The 20,124-nt window shown below is 40.7% G+C and overlaps 1 protein-coding gene across 4 annotated transcripts in view; it reads right to left on the bottom strand.

The window, feature by feature from the left end:
• Positions 1-20,124, bottom strand: part of PFKFB4 (6-phosphofructo-2-kinase/fructose-2,6-biphosphatase 4) — a 74,516-nt gene that overhangs the window by 11,066 nt on the left and 43,326 nt on the right. For all 4 annotated transcript variants that reach the window (XM_031961160.1, XM_031961156.1, XM_031961148.1 and 1 more), the window contains exons 5-12: positions 19,028-19,102; positions 17,372-17,428; positions 16,488-16,609; positions 13,918-14,125; positions 10,238-10,384; positions 8,980-9,084; positions 2,955-3,084; positions 2,672-2,734 (exon numbers count right to left, since the gene is read on the bottom strand). In XM_031961160.1, coding sequence (XP_031817020.1) covers positions 2,672-2,734; positions 2,955-3,084; positions 8,980-9,084; positions 10,238-10,384; positions 13,918-14,125; positions 16,488-16,609; positions 17,372-17,428; positions 19,028-19,102 — 907 coding nt within the window. The remainder of the gene's footprint in view (positions 1-2,671; positions 2,735-2,954; positions 3,085-8,979; positions 9,085-10,237; positions 10,385-13,917; positions 14,126-16,487; positions 16,610-17,371; positions 17,429-19,027; positions 19,103-20,124) is intronic.

The raw sequence follows: 20,124 nt of genomic DNA, 5'->3' as shown, positions 1-20,124 counted from the left end.
TTTCCAACTGCTTGCATGTCCTGCCAACATTAAATATGGATTCAGTATGTCCAAAATTAAATTCATCATCTCTTCCTTAACCTGACCCTTTTGTTAATGTCTCTATTGCAAAACCTTCTGTTCCAAATTTTCCCCTCCTCCCCACCCCCTGCCCTAGAAGACAGGTAGTTCAATAATTTTTCTTTTTGAAAAAAATAACTTCTCACTGACAGTTTCTTGGCTTCAATTATGTTTCCTACTTTTTCCTTCCTTCCTTCCACTCCTTCCCTGAGATCCAAAATGAATAAAGTTTTTTTAAAAATGGTAAAAATTTCAGCCACACTAATCAACAGGTCTAAAAAGCCTGATGTCCTATATAGTACTGTATACCCAGGATCCCGTTTCTATATGGAAGCAACTCTTTTGGGCTCAAAGTCTGTGGCTTCAATTGTTTTGTTGTTATTCTTTCCATTTTTTTTTTTTATTTTTTTGGGGGGTGGGGTGGGGAGAGGAAATCTTTTTACTTTGCATCTGTTCATTTTTGTCTTCCCATGCTACTGCGACAGAGGTATTATTTCTTACAGCATATTCCTATCACATTACATTCCTAATCCTCAATTTGTTTAGTCATTCACCAATTGAATGATATTTGTTTTGAGTTTTTCTATTGCCACAAAAAGAGCTGCTAGAACTATTGTGGTGTCTGTTTTTCTTTTTGTCATGAACTTTTTTTCTATTTTGCTTAAATAATGCCCCCAGGAAGTTGGACCAGGTGTTCTCCAATTCCCTTCCAACTAAGTCTCAGGATTCTGTGATTCTCTCTGTGCTCCACTCTTCATGACACTGGCAGAGGAATCTTCCTACAGCACACTGATCATATTGCTGCTTTGCACTGAAATCTTCAGTGGCCCCTCATTGCTTAATGAACAAAGTATAAACTCCATGAGCAAGGCATTCAGTGTCTCCCAGAGCTCTGCCCCAAACTATCTTTCTAGCTTTAGTTCATATTCTCTTTCACATGATCTGTGCTGCAGCCAAACAAGCTTATGCACAGTCCTCCAGCATCATCCTGCCTTCTTCTATCTCCCCGATTTTGTTTGTGTCAACTTCCATACCTGGAACAGACTCCCCAGCCCTCCAGCCCATCTCCTCTCTATTTCTGTCTATTGAAATCCTGGCCTTCCTTTAACATCCAACTCAACTGCTACCAGTTCATGAAATGTCCTAATATTCCCAGCAATCTCCCCCCTAAATCTCCCCATAATACTCTAGACAAGTATCCTAACCAGTATTAGACTTAACTGTGCATATGAATAATCTCTTTATTCAACTAGTTCCTATTTTACTCCCTAAACTCCACGAGGACTGAAACCACATCTACTTTCACCTTTGTATCACCCCCGGTACCCCAACAACAAGGCTTTGCACACAGTAGGCTCTTAAATGCTTCTGAATTCAGTTGAGAGGAATTTTATCTGAGACCACTTTAGTGGTGGAAGATTTCCCCAAAGGGGGCCCAAGAAGCAGCTAGACCAGCTCTACCAGCTGCAAGGTCACGTTACAGTCTCACCCCTTCATAGCATTTCTCAAATTGAGTATTACCCAGGCTTGAATTGGATCAGCTAATTCCCTTCTAACTGTAACAGCAAAATCCGTGTCCCTATTGCCTTCCCTCCCTCCGCAAAAAAAGTGCTCTCCATCTTAAGCTGGCACTTCCTCAAGCTCTCCCCAAGGCAAGATGGTTTAGGAAGAAATCTGCTTGGGAAATGTGTGTGTATGTGAGACGCAGGCAGACAGACAGACAGGCACCTTCTTAGAGAAGAGCTAGAATGAATAAATGTCCCACCTTCATATACTCAGCCAGTATCAATAATAATAATATAGAGTCCACACACCTTTGCTTTAAAAGCCACACTCTTATCTAACTCAGTTTCAATTGATCAAGGATGGACAGAAGCAGCTACACCCAAAGAAAGAACACTGGGAAATGAATGTAAACTGTTTGCATTTCTGTTTTTCTTCCCGGGTTATTTCTACCTTTTGAATCCAATTCTCCCTGAGCAACAAGAGAACTGTTTGGTTCTGCACACATATATTGTATCTAGGATATACTGTAACCTATTTAACATGTATAGGACTGCTTGCCATCTGGGGGAGGGGGTGGAGAGAGGGAGGGGAAAAATTGGAACAGAAGTGAGTGCAAGGGATAATGTTGTAAAAAATTACCCAGGCATGGGTTCTGTCAATAAAAAGTTATTAAAAAAAAAAAAAAGCCACACTCTTTGGAAGAGGAGATGGTGGGTATTGAAATCAATAGAACAATAATCCCTCTTTTTCCTTTTCTCTTTGGAACCTTCTATATATACAGTAACTTTAAGAAATCTCTTTTTAGGTCACTTTCATGAATCTCTTGTCCACTAAGCAATATTTCAGACTATCATTTTTATTTATTCAGGTTCCTGGAGTATCTGGCCAGATCACAGCCCACATTCTTTCTATTTTTTTTTTTGGCTGAGGCAGTTGGGATTAAGTGACTTGCCCAGGGTCACACAGCCAAGAAGTGTGAAGTGTCTGAGGCCGAATTTGAACTGAGGTCCTCCCGACTTCGGGGCTGATGACACAGCACACATTCTATGGCACATTCAGGCAGAGTATCTGAGCTGGGAGATAAACAGCAGGTCTCTTTCCTTACCGTAGGCCACTGGGGTTAGCTTTAAAACTGTGTGCAGCGGGCATTTGAGATAAGGCAGCTGTTCTGAGAAATACAAATAGAGAAGAGAGTTAGTCACATCCAAGAAAAAATGAATCCTCCCAACACACAAATAGCTTCTACTGAAAGGCCTTTGCCCAAAGCCCGCCACAGGCACCACCTGTCCCAACTGCCCTTCTATGACACGTGGCACCCACACAGATATCTCAGGAAGCTAAGGGTTCCCAGGGCTGGGCTGGGCCACACCACCTTCTGGCCCCCATACCTGCAGTCTTGTCTAGAAAATAGGCAAGCAGGCAGCGCATTACGGCCTGGTGACAGATCACCAGGACGTTCTCTTGTCTCTCCAGCTCCATAATTACTGGCTCCAGTCTCTGTACAAGGTCTTCATAAGACTGAAAGAGAACAGAACAGCTGTGTAGAGGTGACAGCTTCAATTCCGCAGGCTAGATCCCTCTTTTTCCTTTCCAATTCCAGCAGGGGGAGAATGGGATGGAATGGGTTGAAGAGGAACAGCGGCCAGATGTAGGGGCCAGATTATGCAAACAAAACGTGAGTACATAGAACACCTCTTCCAAATGCTAGTCTTGAAAACAATACTCATTCTTCCTAAATCTGGGTTTTTCGCTTGCCTGTAAGGCAGAAACTGACCCACAGTGAGGGAACAGGACAAGGATAACTTGGGCTCCAGCCCACAGTACCCTTCCTCTCCAAATATACCCTGACCACTGGTTTCAATGCCATCACTGTGGCCTTTTGTGCTCCAGTGACTGATGTTACAGCCACAACTCTCTTCTATACCGAAATCCTTCCTGTAGACTCCTCCTACAGATGGCCAGGGCAGCTAGTTGGCACAGAATGGAGTGAGGAAGACCCGAGTTCAAAACTGGTCTTAAACGTGTACTTGCAGTTTGACCCCATTTGTCCGCAAGTCAGCAAGACTCCTCTCCCTGAGTTCATATCTGACCTCAGACACTGACTTGCTATATAACCCTGAGAAAGTCATTTCACTTTGTTTGCCTGTTTCCCCATCTATAAAATGAGCCAGTGAAGGAAATATCAATCCATTCCAGTTCTCTGCCAAGAAAACTCCAAAAGGGGATCATGAAGAGCCAGATGTGAGTAAAAATGACTAGAGAAGAACAGGCAACTGTCCCAACACCGACATAGTGACAGAGCACTCACTATGCTCATGAGGGAGTGCATATTGAACATATTGATTAAAATCCCACATCCTTTTCACATGAACTCTTATTTAGCCATAGTTCCCTTATTCTAAAACTGCAACAGCAGCAGCAGCAGCAGCAGTAGTAGTATAAACTCCATGAGCAAGGCATTCAGTGTCTTTCAACCTATCTTTCAAACTTTTTATTTCCCATAATTCTTTTACATGATCTGTATACTACTATTACTACTACTACTACTAAAGTGAATGTCAGAAGGTACAAGGTGAACAACTCAAGGCAGCAACCTGCAACAATCAGGTGTAGCCCTGCTTCCAATACTGCTTAATGCTATAATTCTTTTATTCACGTGAAGGAGAATCAAAGGAAAGTCACTAGTATTTGGAGACTGACTACAGAATTTTCTGTTGCAAGCAGACCACTCTATGAGAGTGAGATAAGAAAGGGAAGGTTTAATTAAAAAGCATCCAAGTGTCCATGGTGTTTAGGGATTCTAAAGCATTATTCCTTTTTTTATTAATATAGCATTTATATAGGGCTAACACCCAGCACAGCCTCCTGGAATGTCAGTTTGGTGTCATATGTCATGGAAGGGCAGTTGGGAACAGAAAGTATCTGTAGTGGGTTTTGGGCAAAGGCCTTTCAATAGAGGTTGTGATAAGACAGGTTTTTTTTGGTGATATTACTAACTTTCCTCCACATGTGGATTCCTCACAACAGCTGCTTTATCTCCAGTGCTTGATGCACACAATTTTAAAGTTAACTCTAATGGCCTAGAGTAAGGAAAGAGAACTGTTATGTTATTTTCCAACACAATCCCTTTGCCTCAATGTGCCAAAGACTGAGTTGTAGAACTGAGTGTGGATCACAAAATAGCATTTTCACTCTTTTTGTTGTTTGCTTGCATTTTATTTTATTTCTTACTTTTTTCTGGTTTGATTTGATTTTTCTTGTGCAGCACGATAATTATATAAATATTTATGCATATATTGGATTTAACATATACTTCCTTCCATGTTTAACATATTAGACTGCTTGCCATGTAGGTGAGGAGGTGGGGAGAAAAGGGGAAAAATTGGAATACAAGGTTTTGCAAGGATTAATGCTGAAGAATTATCCCTACATATGTTTTGAAAAATAAAAAGCTTTAATAAAGAAAAAGACTGGCTTGTAATCTAGACTTTTGCTGGCCAACCCCTTTCAGGCCGAGGACATTTCCAGTTTGACTTGTGATATTTCATAGGAGACTGAGTATATAAGCAAGAGACATCTAGAAGGAGATAAAGAAACTGAATGGAGGATGATTCCACCTGGTCAGATGTTTTCCCTAGCACTGAATTTGTTTGATACAGAGTCCCAAGTTGGAGACATTCCAAGAGTGCTGACTAACTATATGAGAGCATGGACGCTAGAAGGCCCCTTTTGTAAGACCGCATAATTTAGTTTAGTTGGCACCCCCTGACATTATGTAATGAACTTTTATAACTGTATAAAACTCTGCTCATAGATTAAGCTCACTTTCTCTTAATTGAAGATTTATCATAACACAAGTATACATGGGGACTTGGGGGTGGTCCAGGCAGGGACAGTAGTTTCGAAATCGATTTGTGCAACTGTGGGATATCTTCACTGAAGCCCAAGAGCTATTGCTGCTTGCCAGATTTCACTTCTTAAAGCCAATTCTCTGTCCTTGGGGACTATCCCTGGTAGAGGCTACAAACTTTAGAACATTCTGGTTAAGCCTAATTAAATGCATTCTTCTTATTCTCAGTTCCAGCTCTGGTGCTTCATTATGGCACAGAGGCAATACTGGTTATAAGGGAAAAGCTTTGTTGGGATCACTCTGGGAGGCTTTAATTTATTCAGGTTTATGACACCGGAGTCATCCTTGTTTCCTCTTTCTCTCCCTCTATTTCCATATGCCCAACTGTTAATAAACGGGCTATGTACCTGTCATGTAAGGGTGAGCCTGGCCAGGTTCTGGGAAACACTCTGGCAAAGGAATAGTATTTTAGGCCATGGAAATTCTCAAAGACTATCTGAGTCACAGAGGAACTGTGAACTACAGGGATGTCTGAAGAATTGTAATATGTTCAGTCCATCCTATACCATCTTTTTTAAAAAAAAAAAAACAATTTTTTGGGAGACAATCAAGTGTCTTGGCTAGGGTCACACAACTAATTCAGTATCTCCAGCTATGGACTTCTCAGATGTTGTTAAAATAACATAAAATACATAGGGTTACAAAAGAGGTCAAATACAAAGAGTCAATAACAAGACAAGTTTACGGATTCGAGGTTAAGAACTCCTAATTTCATAGAGCATGTGCTATCTGTAGAGACACCACTGGAGTCTACACAGTCAATAACTGTGACCGCAGGCTCTGGGTCCTCAGGAAGCACCTGCTGGGAGCAGTTAGATGGCACAGTGGATAGAGCACCGGCTCCGAGTTCAAATCCGACCTCAGACACTTAAACACATCCTAGCTGTGTGACTCTGGGCAACTCTCTTAACCCCAGTTACCTCAACCCCCTCCAAAACAAACAAACAATTTAAAGAAGCACCTGCTGATCTGGGGTCAAAAGCATCTGTATCAACTATTGGGTGACACTGGACAGATTCCATGCAAGAGTTTCTAGGCCATTTAAATGACCTGAGAGCCCAGAAATGATGACTTAAGGGACCTAACAGGAAGGACTTCCAAATTTAGCCTTCTTCAAATATCTTTCACAACTCTGTGGCCAATGAGTCAATCAATCTTCCTTCCTCTCTCCCTTTCTTTGCTTTTCTTTTATTTTCAGTTCCTAATTTTCTCCTTTCCTTCCTTTACCCATTTCAAATATTAGTTGTCATGCAAAACAGATTTCCACTTTAGTCAAGTTCAAAGAACAAGAAATAAAATAGGCTTCACTCTAAACTTGGAAGTCTATCAGTTCTCTTAAAAGGAGGTAGGCAGAATGTTTTCTCATGAATGTTTTGTAATTATTATTGGTTACTGTTCAGAGTTGTTAAGACTTTTGAAGTTGTTTATCTTGATAACAAAAATAAATACTGTTTTTATTATATAAATTGTTTTCCTGGTTATGCTTACTTCATCTGTACATACAAATTTTCTCAGGTTTTCTGCAACTACCGTCTCTTTAATTCTTAAAACACAATAGTATTCCATCACATTCACATACCATAACTTGTTTAATCATTCCTCAGTTGGTGGGACATTCTTTTAGTTTCCAATTCATTGCTACCACAAAAAGCTTCACCATAGTTTATGCAAAGTTTAATAGCTTTAGGGAGCATGGTTCCAAATTGCTTTCCAGAATGGCTGGACCAGTTTGTAGCATTAAAGGACCTGTTTTCCTACAGCTCTTCTACCATTTGTCATTTATTTTCTTTTTTGCTAATTAAGATAATCTGATTGTTATAAAGCAGTACTGTGGAGTTATTTTAATTTACATTTCTCTAATTATTAATGATCGGGGGCAGCTAGGTGGCACAGTGGATAGAGCACCAGTTGTGAAGTCAGGAGGATCTGAGTTAAAATCTGGTCTTAGACACATAACACGTCCTAGTTGTGTGATACTGGGCAAGTCACTTAACCCCAAATGCCTCAGCAATAAATAAATCAATAAATAAAAAATAAATGAAGGCTATGTTGTTTAAATGGCTATTGAGAATTTGGATTTCTTCCTCTGTAAACTTTTTGTTTCTATCCTTTAACCATTTATCAATTTATGGGGGGAGGGGGGTAATTTTTCAAATCAAACCATTACATTAAGCTCAATCTGTAGTACTTGGGGAGAGGCTATCTTGTTCAGATCAGAGATCTGTTTTGCTTAACTCTTAGCAGCCGATCAACAGGAAGCCTCCATTGCTTTAAAAAAAAAAAAAAAAAAACCTTAATTTTTTATTCTGAATTTAAATATCACATGAGTATTAGCATAACAAATAGTTAATAAAAAAAAGGAGGAATACACGTGAAACTTCAGATCTCTATTATCTAGAGCTTATTTTTCTTTTAAAGTATAAAATAAGTCCATTCTTTCCCGATTCTGCTTCTGTCTGATCTTCCTTCTATCTTGCTCTTGGCATTTTAAAAAAATCAATGTCTCAGTGAGTTCTTTTTTTTTGGATACTCCAGCTCTATTTGCTCTCATCCTTCAACCCTTCAACCCTCCCCTACTGGGAAGAAGTCCATGTAACAAATATGTCCAATCAAGCAAATTCCCACACTGAGTTTGCACCACTGTGTAGGGCCAGAAGGGGGCAGCAGTAACACCAGATTACTCCAGGGCTCTGGACTCGGCTGAGCTCAAAGTGGTGGCAACAGTCCTTCCATGGGCTGGGAGCCCCCCTTTGGTCTCCTAAGGAGCCGGCACAGGTGAGGTCTGACACTGGCAAGGACCAGGGTCCCGGGCCCAAGAAAGGTGCAGGGAATCCTTCCCCAGAGAGCAGGATTACTAGGTATTTTCCTGGGATCCAGTTTACCTCCTTTAGGGAAGAGAGCAAGGTCCTAAGTTCATGGGGTGAATCAGGCACTTCTGTGGGCACTTCTCCAACACTGGCAATTATTTCTAGGGTCATGGAAGTGGCCAGACTTCCCTCAGAGGCCAGGGAATCCCCACCAAAGCCAGCATCTCCCCCATCCCTGTGCGATGACCTGAAGGCCGACCACTCGGAATGGGGATTGGTCAAGTACTGATGAGAGGATGGCTGTATTTCAATATTTTAATTTCCTTTGTGATCCCAGGTATTCAGTTTCCCCCCATCCCAGGCAATTGGGGGGAAACTTGCCCAGGGTCACACAGCCAGGAAGTGTTAAGTGTCTGAGACTAGATTTGAACTCAGGCCCTGCTGACTTCAGGGCTGGTACTCTACCCACTGCCACCCTGCTGCCCCTATTCAGTCTTACTAATTAAAAAACACTGTTCTGAGAAGGGATCCATGGGCTTCACCAGATTGCCAAGGGGTCCACGATACAACAAAAGGTTAAGCACCTATTACCTAGACAATGAAGCTATAGAACAAACCCTCTTCTCTTCACTCCTGCCAAAATAGGCTCACAAAGCTGTAAGGCAAATCGTAAATCAGGTCCTGAAAGACACATACCTCTCCCTTTGGGTATCGGTATCTATATTTGTCTTGATCTCGAAGTGCAAATTCCAAAGGGTGATGCTCTTGAATTTCTTCATAAGTCATCTCTTCACAGACACCCTTGAAAACAAGACCAGAAGGCATTAGCTTTATCACCCCTCCCCAAACTGTAATTCTCTTATCCTTAGAGCTCATTCTACCTTCCAGCCCTGGAGACATTAGCATTATTGTGGGAATAATTAGAATTACTCCATTTACTTTGTAGCTCTCAGTCTCTCAAATATTGTCCACCTACTTCTGAGCCTTCAATATTCTACATATTGTTCCTTCCTCCTGAGACTAGAAAAATGAGGTCAATATGAAGGGACATCACTTTGTGAGAAGGATAGACTCAGGAATCAAGAATGTTGCCGGCTGTACTTATAAGTTAGGAACTTTTGCTCCCCTTTCTGACTGGTAGTTTCTCCAAGTGTCAAAAGGAGAAATACGGAAAATAACATTTTTAACAGACAGCTTGTGTTAAGGACAGAGAGGGTTCCAGTAGCTTAGAAAAACTAAGGCCCCTGGGGACTGGGGTTAACAGAACTTCTTAGAAGCAGAACATCTGAGCAACGGCTTGAAGAATGAAAGTAGGTGGGAAGACTTCCAAGCAAAGAAAAGTATATTAATAAAGCATAGGGTTGGGAATCTATTTAGGGTCTAAACAGTCATCTCCATGGAGAGTAAACAGAGGTAGAAAATATAATTGAAAAGACAAGCTCGGACCACATTGTAGAGTCCTGGCAAGGCCAGTAAAGAACTAGTGGTCTTCATTGTAGAGAGTCCAAAATGCCAATTTGTACTTACCTTGTGGACATTTAGGAGCTAATAAAGCATTCTAAGTAGGGAAGTGATGTGAACAGTTCTAGTCATTGGGAAAATTACTTTAGCAGTCTATTTGGGATGGACCAAAGGATGGAAGGAAGCAACAGGTAGGCAGCTGATTTAGATGTCCAGGGGCGAGGTAAAGGGGGCCTGACCTAGCACAAAAGCCCTCTTTGGGCGGAGATGGGAGGACTACCGCCAGGGCACCAGTCCTGGAGAGCATTTTTTCAGTCCAGTTCTTTCCCACTTCAGCTTGGACGTATACCCTGGACATGTACCCACGTGATCTATGGGTGAGCCTTACTCCAGCCCGCACCCCATTTCCCAAGTGAGTGGAATCATGTCTGCTGTTTTGGGGTAAGTAGGTGAGGGGCTGTGATATCCACTGCAAGGGCAGCAGGGAACTTACTGCATCAATTTCGTTCAGAACCTTCCACTGCTCATAGGGGACCCCCAGGGCCTCTGCAGTTTGAATTGTCCTCTTCATCTGGCTGGTCCAAACCTTCAGATCTTTGATATTCTGATCATGAATGAACCGGGCCAAGCTCTTGGCAAACTGAGGACACAAAGCAAAATCAGACTCGGCCCTCAGACTTCCTTTCACTCCTGGATTCCCTGAACTCCCCACAGAGCAGAGACCATCCAATCAAAAGAACTCACAGCACCCTTTTATTTGTTTTTCATAAAACTTGAGAATACCGCCCCACCCCCCCACCCGCATTCCCTCAACCAAACACACCCTGTCCTGATTGTAGGGCTGTGCAGATGGATCAGCCATATCTAATCCAGACCAATTCTAATTATGAAGGGTTATGGTTATCTCTAGATTGCCCAAGTGAAGGACGGTGGTTTGGAGGTCAGCATGTATTCCAATAGGGAGTCCTGCTGCTCAAATGTTTTCAGAGTTCTCCCGCCTGTGGTCAAAAGAGTGGCAGTATGGGTCTGGCTCATCCCCAAGCTGAATTCACCCCTGTCAATTGGGGACCATGATCTTTTCCTCCTTGTACCCTACAGTTCCCTCAGATCACTGCTCTCAAATTCTCATGCCTTTCACAGCCAAACCCCTAAAAAACAAAACAACAAAAATAAAACCTATTTACACGCCTTGGCCCCATGACCAGCCACCCTCTCACTCACTTCTCAGTCCCTTGTGATCTTGTTCTGACTACATCACGCAATTGAAACCCCTCTTTCCTAAGTTACCAATGATCCTATTGCCAAATTTAGTAGATTTTTCCTAATTTGACCTTTCTTTAGCAATTTACATTCTGACCTACTAAATACTCTCTCCCCAGTTTTTGATTTTCTCTGCCCTTTTTTTTCCTTCCTCCTCTCTTATCACTCTTCAGTCTTACAGACCTCAATCCCTAATTAGGGATATACAAGGTTTGAGACCCTCAGGTTCTCTCTCTCTAAGTTATCTATCAGCCCAGCTTTCATAGATTCTATTATGATCAATTTATACAGATGACTCACAAATATATACACTTAGCCCTGTGGTCCTGTCCTGTATCTTCAGCTGTCTCTTAGACATTTTGAATTGGAAGTCACAGAGATATTTCAAACACATCATTTCTAAAACGATTCATTATCTTTCACCATCCCAGCCCAAATCTCCCCTCCTCCAAACTTGCAAATTTTAGCCTGGGTACCACTTTTTCAGGTACCCACATTTGTAACCTAGTCATTCCCGATTCTTACCTGATCACTTCCCTTATCCAATGGGTTCAAGGACTACTTCCTACCCAAGTTCTTTCCCAATCCTCGCAGCAACCAGTATGTTATTCAGTCATGGCCAATGTTTTGTGCCTTCACTAGCTCCCATAAAGTATTTCCTTGTGTTTATTTTTTATATTTGGTATGAAGGGGTCCTGAGAGCCAACCTCTAATATAGGCTGGCTGTATGAAACCTGTTAAGTTACTTTAGCTTTCAGTGCTCTAAGCTTTAAGTTGTAGCGAATATGTCAACTTGCCTTGATAGAGCTTTCTCACTTGGGAGTTTCTCTAGTGAAAGTCATCACAAAACTGTTTATTATCCTTAAATTTTCCATATATTTATATAGTGTCCCAAAAGTCTTAATGCTATTTTAAACTTTAATAACTTTACTTGAAATATTAAAATTTAAAAATGTTTTATTATAATTCAACATGATTACCATTTTGTGGCTTAATCAATTTCCAAACTTTGTAAAAATTTTATCAGCCACCATTCAGTGATCGAAAGGAGTGCATTTATAATCCTAGCTTAATCATTTTAAAAAGTTAGTTTTGCATCTACTGGTTATCCTGCCATCTGGGGGAGGAGGTGGGGGGTAAGGGGTGAAAAAGTGGAACAAGAGGTTTGGCAATTGTTAATGCTGTAAAGTTATCCATGCATATAACCTGTAAATAAAAGGCTATTAAATTAAAAAAAAGTTTGTTTAGTTTTATGTATATGACTTCAAAAGAAAAAGTCTAATGAAGCTAGACCAGGTGACTTGGGTGGCCAAGCAAGTAGACTTATTGTACCCATTCAATGGTCTGAGAAAGTGTAATCCAGAAAAAAAAAAAAAAAAAAAAAAACTGTTGCACACACACAATACATAAGAAAGGGTGCTTTCCTTTTTGTAGTGGCTAGAAACTGGAAACTGAATGGATGTCCATCAGTTGGAGAATGGCTGAATAAATTGTGGTATATGAAAATTATGGAATATTACTGTTCTGTAAGAAATGACCAACAGGATGATTTCAGAAAGGCCTGGAGAGACTTACACAAACTGATGCTGAGTGAAATGAGCAGGACCAGGAGATCATTATATACTTCAACAACAATACTAGATGATGACCAGTTCTGATGGATCAGGCCATCCTCAGCAACGAGATCAACCAAATTATTTCTAATGGAGCAGTAATGAACTGAACTAGCTATGCCCAGAAAAATAACTCTGGGAGATGACTAAAAACCATTACATTAAATTCCCAATCCCTATATTTATGCACACCTGCATTTTTGATTTCCTTCACAAGCTAATTGTACAATAATTCAGAGCCTGATTCTTTTTGTACAGCAAAATAATGTTTTGGTCATGTATACTTATTGTGTATCTAAGTTATATTTTAATATATTTAACATCTACTGGTTATCCTGCCATCTGGGGGAGGGGGTGGGGGGTAAGGGGTGAAAAAGTGGAACAAGAGGTTTGGCAATTGTTAATGCTGTAAAGTTACCCATGTATATATCCTGTAAATAAAAGGCTATTAAATAAAAAAAAAAAAAAAAAAAAAACTATCAAAAAAAAAAAGGGTGCTTTGATTGAAATTAAAAAATTTTAAATTAATGATGATTCACAAAATAAATATAAATTTAAATAAGTTTTGAAAATGACATTTTTTTTTGCAAATTTGAAACATTTATACTTCTGAGGTTATTAAAGATTAAACTTACACCAAAACTTTTGAGATACCTAAATCTATACATGCTATCTCCTTGCTATCTCCTCAAAAAGATGCAAGGCAGGGAACTGCTCTATTTTTGTTATTGAGGCTATAGTGCTTAGCACAGAGCCTGGCACTAGTTTACTTCAAATGAATAAATACTCGCTTATTGGACTGACTTGCCAGAAAGGACAATTTTCCTCAACCTCCTGTAAGCTGAGTGATTAACAGAGTGCTTAGGTTTATGGCAGCTTGGATACATGGGAAATACTCTTTGCTCACTTTAGAGATTTTCAGGTCGACTTCTCACAGCAGGAAGGAGAACTCTTATATCCACCCTACACACACAAAACTTCCTGAACTAAAGCTTTGCCATCCACTTGAATTCAGTCCAGCTGGGTTCTAGGAAGGAAGGAAAGCTCCAGTGCTTTATAGTGCAGACAGGCAGAGCAGCCTAAGCATTCTTGGCTCAGGCACTTCCTATTTGTGGGATGACCTTACTCATTTAACCTTCTTTACATTCAGTTTCCTCATTTGTAAAATATAATGGTTACTTTCTCTATTTACCTCCCAGGGCTGTTGTGATCAAAAGAGAAAACATATAAAGCACTTGCTATAAGGTCAATGGCTATGAGTATCAGCTACCATAATGATTATAAGCTCATCACCACATACCTCCTTTCCCCTTGGGGACAGTCCTGTGTCCCCTCCTATCCTTCCTTTGAGATTCAATTCACTTTCTCCATGGCGACAGAGGTAGATGGATCGAGGGGTCACATGAATATTCATGAGGTAGTAAACAATCCGACTCTGAATATGGTCCATCACTCGATTTACCAGGTAACTCCGTCCCACATCCATGATCTTGATATAGGAGAGATCCCTTTCTCCCACAGAGGAGGAAGAGTTGGAAAAGGAGAGGAGATAAGAAAGGGGGACCCAGAGAGAAGGAGAGAGGAAGTTAGGAAAAGAGAAGAAAGTGAAATAAGAAGCACAGATAGGGGAAAGAAAGCAGAGAGAAAGAGAGATAAAGGGAATGGGCAACAAAAGAGACAGACAGAGATGGAGTGGGAGGAAACAGGGAAATAAAGAAGAGGATATACAGAAAAGGGGGCAAGACGAGGAAGAAGAAAGTGGAGCAGTGGAGAGAGGAAGAATGAGGAAGAGCCATATAGAAAGAAAGGCAGAAAGAAGGGAAAGATGTGGAGTCAGAGGGAAAAGGGAGAGAGGGAAGGAAAGCACAAGAGAAGGAAGACCAAGAGAAAAACACAGAGACTCATGAGAATAGTTCAAGCTTCCAGCCCAAACGCCACTGGCTCAAATAACAAGACATTTAATCAAATTTTTAGTCACTTATGGTCAGGCTGTAGCTCCTATCATCACTTCATTCATGGGCACACACTTTCAAGACAAAAGCCTTAGCAAACAGCTTGGGCTCGTTAGTTGGCAGAGGACAGGATGGGACAAGGACTACTAGTGTGCTCTCTCGGCTTCCAGCGTACCAACGAGGGGTTCGCTTACACACCACACGTGACAACAATCTGACCTGCAGAGAAGCAAAATCTCTGGCTCAAGGAGCCACTTTTAATGGAGTTGTATTGACTTTTCATAAAACAAAAGGCAGTCCCAAGTTTTCACTCTCACCATGCTCTTCTTGTCTCCTGTAATCCCTTCGTCTCGTGCCTCATCTGTGAGTCAAACCAAGAAGCCATGGTGGTAAAAAGCACCCAGGCAGCTTGGCAGATATCATTCCGAGCATCTCCCACTATGATTTTTCAGGTCACGGAAACGCAAACTTTGAGTCGAAAGGGACTATAGATCCCATCAAGTACAATGCCTTCCTTTTACAGATGGGGAAACGGATACAGGGAGGAGAAAAATCTTTTTAAAGTTGCTCAGGTAGTATTTGAGTTGGGATTTGAACCAATGCCTTTCAGTCTCCAAGTCCAGCACTCTCTCCATTACCTTATTCATAATCTCTCTCAGTCCTTTATCTCCCCTTCCCCTTCCTTTTTTTCCACAAAGCCATGATCAAGTTAATCTCTTATCTGACACATCTGTCCAGAGGTCTGTAATGTGCCCCATGCTGGGCTAGACTGCCGAATGTAGATGGTGAACACACTGAGAGGAGGCACAAAAAAGCTCAATGGAAAAACTGAGGTGGTCTTTGTCCCCTTTACTGGGAAGGGAGGAAAGGAAGAAAGTTAAATTGAGAGAGCAGCAGGCGGCTCTCAGTGAGCCACGTGGTACAGAAAGAGGCCCTCATCAAGCTCCAGATGTCAAGAGATCTTGCATTCTAAAGGTACACTGAGTGCAAGAGGTGAGAGGATGGAGTCTCTAAGACAGACCTCTGGGATAATTCCTACCACTGTCATAAGGTCTACATGGAGAGCAATGATCCTGTTCATCCTGGGAACTTTTCTATTGTCACCACTAATCATCACAGCAATAAAAAAATGCAGGACAATAATTGTCAGAAGAATAAAAGAAACACAAGAATACTCCTTGTTAGCCTCCACAGCTAGAGGGAATGTAGCCAGGGACCCAGGCAAAGGAGTGAACCTGGGTAGGAACAGGTCAGATCTGGCCCTACATTTTTCCTATAGGAAACCAGTAGTGAACACCCAAGAAGTTACAGGGTACCACTGGCTACTACCACTGGCAGGAAGTGAGGAGGGTGACAGGGAGCTACTTTCTCATCTTAGGCCGGGATCACCTAAGCTTATTCAAGAAACATGATTAGGAAATGCTATTTCTTTCTCTCTCTCTTTTTTGGAAAGGTTATTTCAATGACATTTTGATAGGACTTTTTTTCCCTACGCAGTCAGGTAATATAGTGGATAAAGTGCTGAACTTTTGAGTCAGGGCATCCCGAGTTCAAATCCTGTCTCAGACATTTACTAGCTGTGTGACCCTGGGTACATCATTTAACCTTCTGCTTGCCTGAGTTTTTTCATGTGAAATAAGGGGATAATATTAGCACCTATCTTTCAGGGTTCTAATAAGACTAAACATTTTTATAAACCTTCAAGTGCTATATAATAAATGCTAGTGATTGTTGTTATTATTATTATTACTTCTTATCCTCACCCCCAAGCAGTTTAGAAAAGAGGCTTGCCTTAGATGAGCCACAGGGGATAGGACCAAAAGGAGTTCTCCATACCAGGCTTACTGAAAGCCGTTTCCTGACAAGTCTGCTTCAGGAGACCTGGCTCTTCCTGGGACCAGGCAACAGGGACACTTACTTGTCTAGATTTTCATCCAGTGTCTCATAGGAGTTCTTGTAGCATTCAATCCTGTTCATGAAGTCTTCTGTGGCTTCATCATTCCCACAGTCAATGTAGTCAGGACTGCCCAGCTTCACTTGCTATGGAAAAAGAAGAAAGGGAACAGTCAATCCATGGGAAGAAAGAAAATAAGGAAAGAGAGTTTATCTTTTTTCCTACTTTATGGCCACAGGCCTAGAGGGAGAATGCTCTGTGCACATTCTGTCCTCAAAGTCCCTCTAGAGAAAATCTAACCTCCTTTGAACCTTTCAAGTCAGGTATCACCTAAGTTTTGATAAGAAAAGAAAATGGAATGGGTAGGAAAGAAGGGCTAACAGGATGGGAACTCTGGGTAAGATGAGGTGCTCTAGACAGCCGAGGATATCAGGGTGCTGGAGCTTGGGAGGGAGGATATGAAAAATAGATTCAGAAAAGGAAGGAGGAGAGGGATTTATAAATGGAAGTTCACCAAAGGAGCTGCTCTCAGCAAACATGTTGTTGGTCATTGATCCTTGAGTTGTGGTATTAGTACTAATTTATAAAATTGAAAATCTTGGCTACCCTCCATCCCAGGCTGAGTCAGGTTCACTTATCTCCTTTCCCATGGTGTTTTCCTTAATAATCTTACCAGCCTCTTCTCTAGGCATATATAACAATCCTTCTCCTCCTTTTTTAAATTACATAAATAGTGTTTCCAGGAAACTCTGGCCTTTTTCACAATGCTGAGCACTAACTGGCTGTGTCAGGCAAAAGACGAGGGACAGAACAAGAGCAGAAGAGTCCTTTCTTCAGCCAGGGCTTACTCTAGCTCTATACCATAGTCCCCTGAATGTTAAGCAAAGAATTCAGGTTGATTCACTTACCACAATGTTGGCAGCAATGACTTCAGGATCCACACAGATTGATTCAACAAAGAAAGTCTGCAGCCTCAAATCCAAGGAATTAAGGATCCCCAAGAAGGGAAGAAATCAAGACACAAAAGGAATAAATTTGAGTTATATGTATTAACTGCTAAGTTTAAAATCATAGCTCAGATACTGAAATTCCTTTCTCCTCTGAGAAATCTACTGTCCTCAGGGCAGACCTTCATTACTCCAGGATTCAGAGACCATGATGTTCCACTCCAAGGGAATAAACTACCCTAAGGATCAAATAATAGGAGGCTCCTCTTTTTTAAGAACATTAGCTAACATTTATATAACACCTTAAGGTTTGTACAGAGTTTCACAAATATTATCTCATTTTTACTTCACAACAACCCTGTGAAGCAGGGATTATTATCATCATCCCCATTTTATATACTGGGAAACACAAAGAGAATAAGTGATTTGTTCAGGATCACACAACTTGTGCCTCTCAGTTGAGCACTCTATTTGCTATGTTACCTAGCTATCTGACTCCTTTTAAAAATATTTCAAGTTTGTATCCCAAAAGGATTTAAAAAAAAAAAAAAGAGAGAGCCCATTTGTACAAAAATATTTATAGCAGCTCTTTATGTGGTGGCTAAGAATTGAAAATCAAGAGGATATCCATCAATTTAAGAATGGCCAAACAAGTTGTAATACGTGAATCTAATGGAATATTACTATGCTATAAGAAATGATGAACAAGCCGATTTAAGAAAAACCTGATGCTGAGTGAAGGGAGCAAAAACACAGGAGAACAGTAATACTGTACGATGATTAACTGTGAATGTCTTAGCTATTCTCAGCAATACAACGATCCTAGACAATCTCAAAGGATTCATGATGAAAAGTGCTAGCTACCTCCAGAGGAAAAAATTGATATGATCTGAATATAGACTAACACGTGACCTTCTTTCCTTTCTTCTGACCTTTCCCTATTTTGAGTCATTTTGTACAAAATGACTAATATGAAAATGTTTTATATGATTGCACATGTGTAACCTTGCTCAGATTGCCTATCATCTTGAGGAGCTGGAAGGGGAAAGAGGGATAGAATTTAGAACTCAATTAAAAAAAAAAAAAAAAAAAAAGAATGCTAATATACTTAACATATTTAACAGATATTAGTCTACCTGCCATCTAGGGGAGGAGGTGGGGGGAAAAAGGGGAAAAGTTGGAACAGAAGGTTTTGCAAGGGCCAATGCTGAAAAATTACCCATGCATATATCTTGTATATAAAAAGCTATAATAAAAAAAAAAATAAAAAATGTTAAAAATTGATTTTATGTATAATGGGGGAAGAAAAAATTATTAAAGTATTAAAAAAATATTCCTCAAAAATCAGGCTGTAAGAAGCTCTTTCCTACAAAAAGCCTACCCCAGGCTCATTGTGAAGCCTCTTTCCTAATAGGGATAGAGGTTCAGAGTTCAGACAGTGGGTCCTATCCCACCTAAAGAAGCAAGCTCTGGCAGGACCTTCTAACACATCAGAATTTTTGTTCAGGGAACAGACCACAAATGAGCCCTATTAGAAAGACAAGCCACAGGAGCACTAGTGGTTGAAGATTGGGCCCCTCAGGTCAAGTCACACAAATCAAGAAATTGGAGATTCACCTTGTAACCATTTTCCTCTCCAAATTTAAAGATGGTCTCTCTGCGTTCTCGTGTTGTATTTGTGGCATCAAAAACCTAGAGTCAAATGGAAAAATGTGACAATCAATAGTCCTTGACATTTAAAAAAAAAAGCAATAAAAGACCCCAGATGGACAAACACACTTTCAACACCCAGTTTGGCAATAACAGTTCATATCAGCATCAAGAAAAATTGAACATTACAGAGATTGGAAGGGAACTAATTAAGGTATAGAAAGGAGGGAGGGAACAAGAAGGGGAGAACAATGAAGCTGTTCTCATGGCACCTGCTTTATCTCTTCAACTTCTGTCAAAACTCCTTACCCCCCTTCAAAGATGGAATAAGGATTAAACACACATGCATTTATGAGTACAGAAAACAGGTGTTCTGTACACACAAAGTGCCAAGCTAACAAGAGTAGTTCTACTTGGATGATTGTGTAGATGGATGACTAGGCCCCTAGAAACCCCTTTGTCACCTAACAGACTGACAATACTGCCTGGAGGAGGCAGGGAAGGGTGCTGGAACATATCCCAGATTAGTCCTGATTTTTTAAAGACCATGTGAGACATGGTCTGTTCCCACCAAGGACACCATGAATCCCAAGATTGGGGCAGATGTGTCTCAATAGTCAATCCCCAGAGCCCAGCTTGGGAATTTTTACACCAACCTCTAGGTCAGGTATTTTTAACCATTTTTGTTTCAAAGATCCTTTTGGCACTCTGATGATATGGACCCTTTCTCATGTTTTTAAATGCAAAGGATGAAATCTATAATTTTACAAAGGAAATCAATTATATTGACATACTGTCAAAGTATCAGAAAATTAAATTTACAGATCTCAAATTAAGAGCACTTGCTCTAGACACAAAAAACAATTTATGATGATAATGAAAACTCACACTTACCTTCCTCACAACAATCCTGTGATGGAGGTACTACTATTATATCCATTTTATAAATTGGAAGGTTATAGAACTAGTAAGTGTCTAACACAGGATTGCATTCTACTCCCTACACCAAAGGAAGAGCTTTGACCAACCCACCAACCATGTGAGTCACAATTAAAGCTTTCAGT

The sequence above is a fragment of the Sarcophilus harrisii genome, chromosome 1, assembly GCF_902635505.1.
Source record: "Sarcophilus harrisii chromosome 1, mSarHar1.11, whole genome shotgun sequence".
Lineage (NCBI taxonomy): Eukaryota > Metazoa > Chordata > Mammalia > Dasyuromorphia > Dasyuridae > Sarcophilus > Sarcophilus harrisii.
The sequence above is the reverse complement of the archived record's forward strand: the minus strand, read 5'-3'. Positions and strand labels throughout refer to the sequence as shown.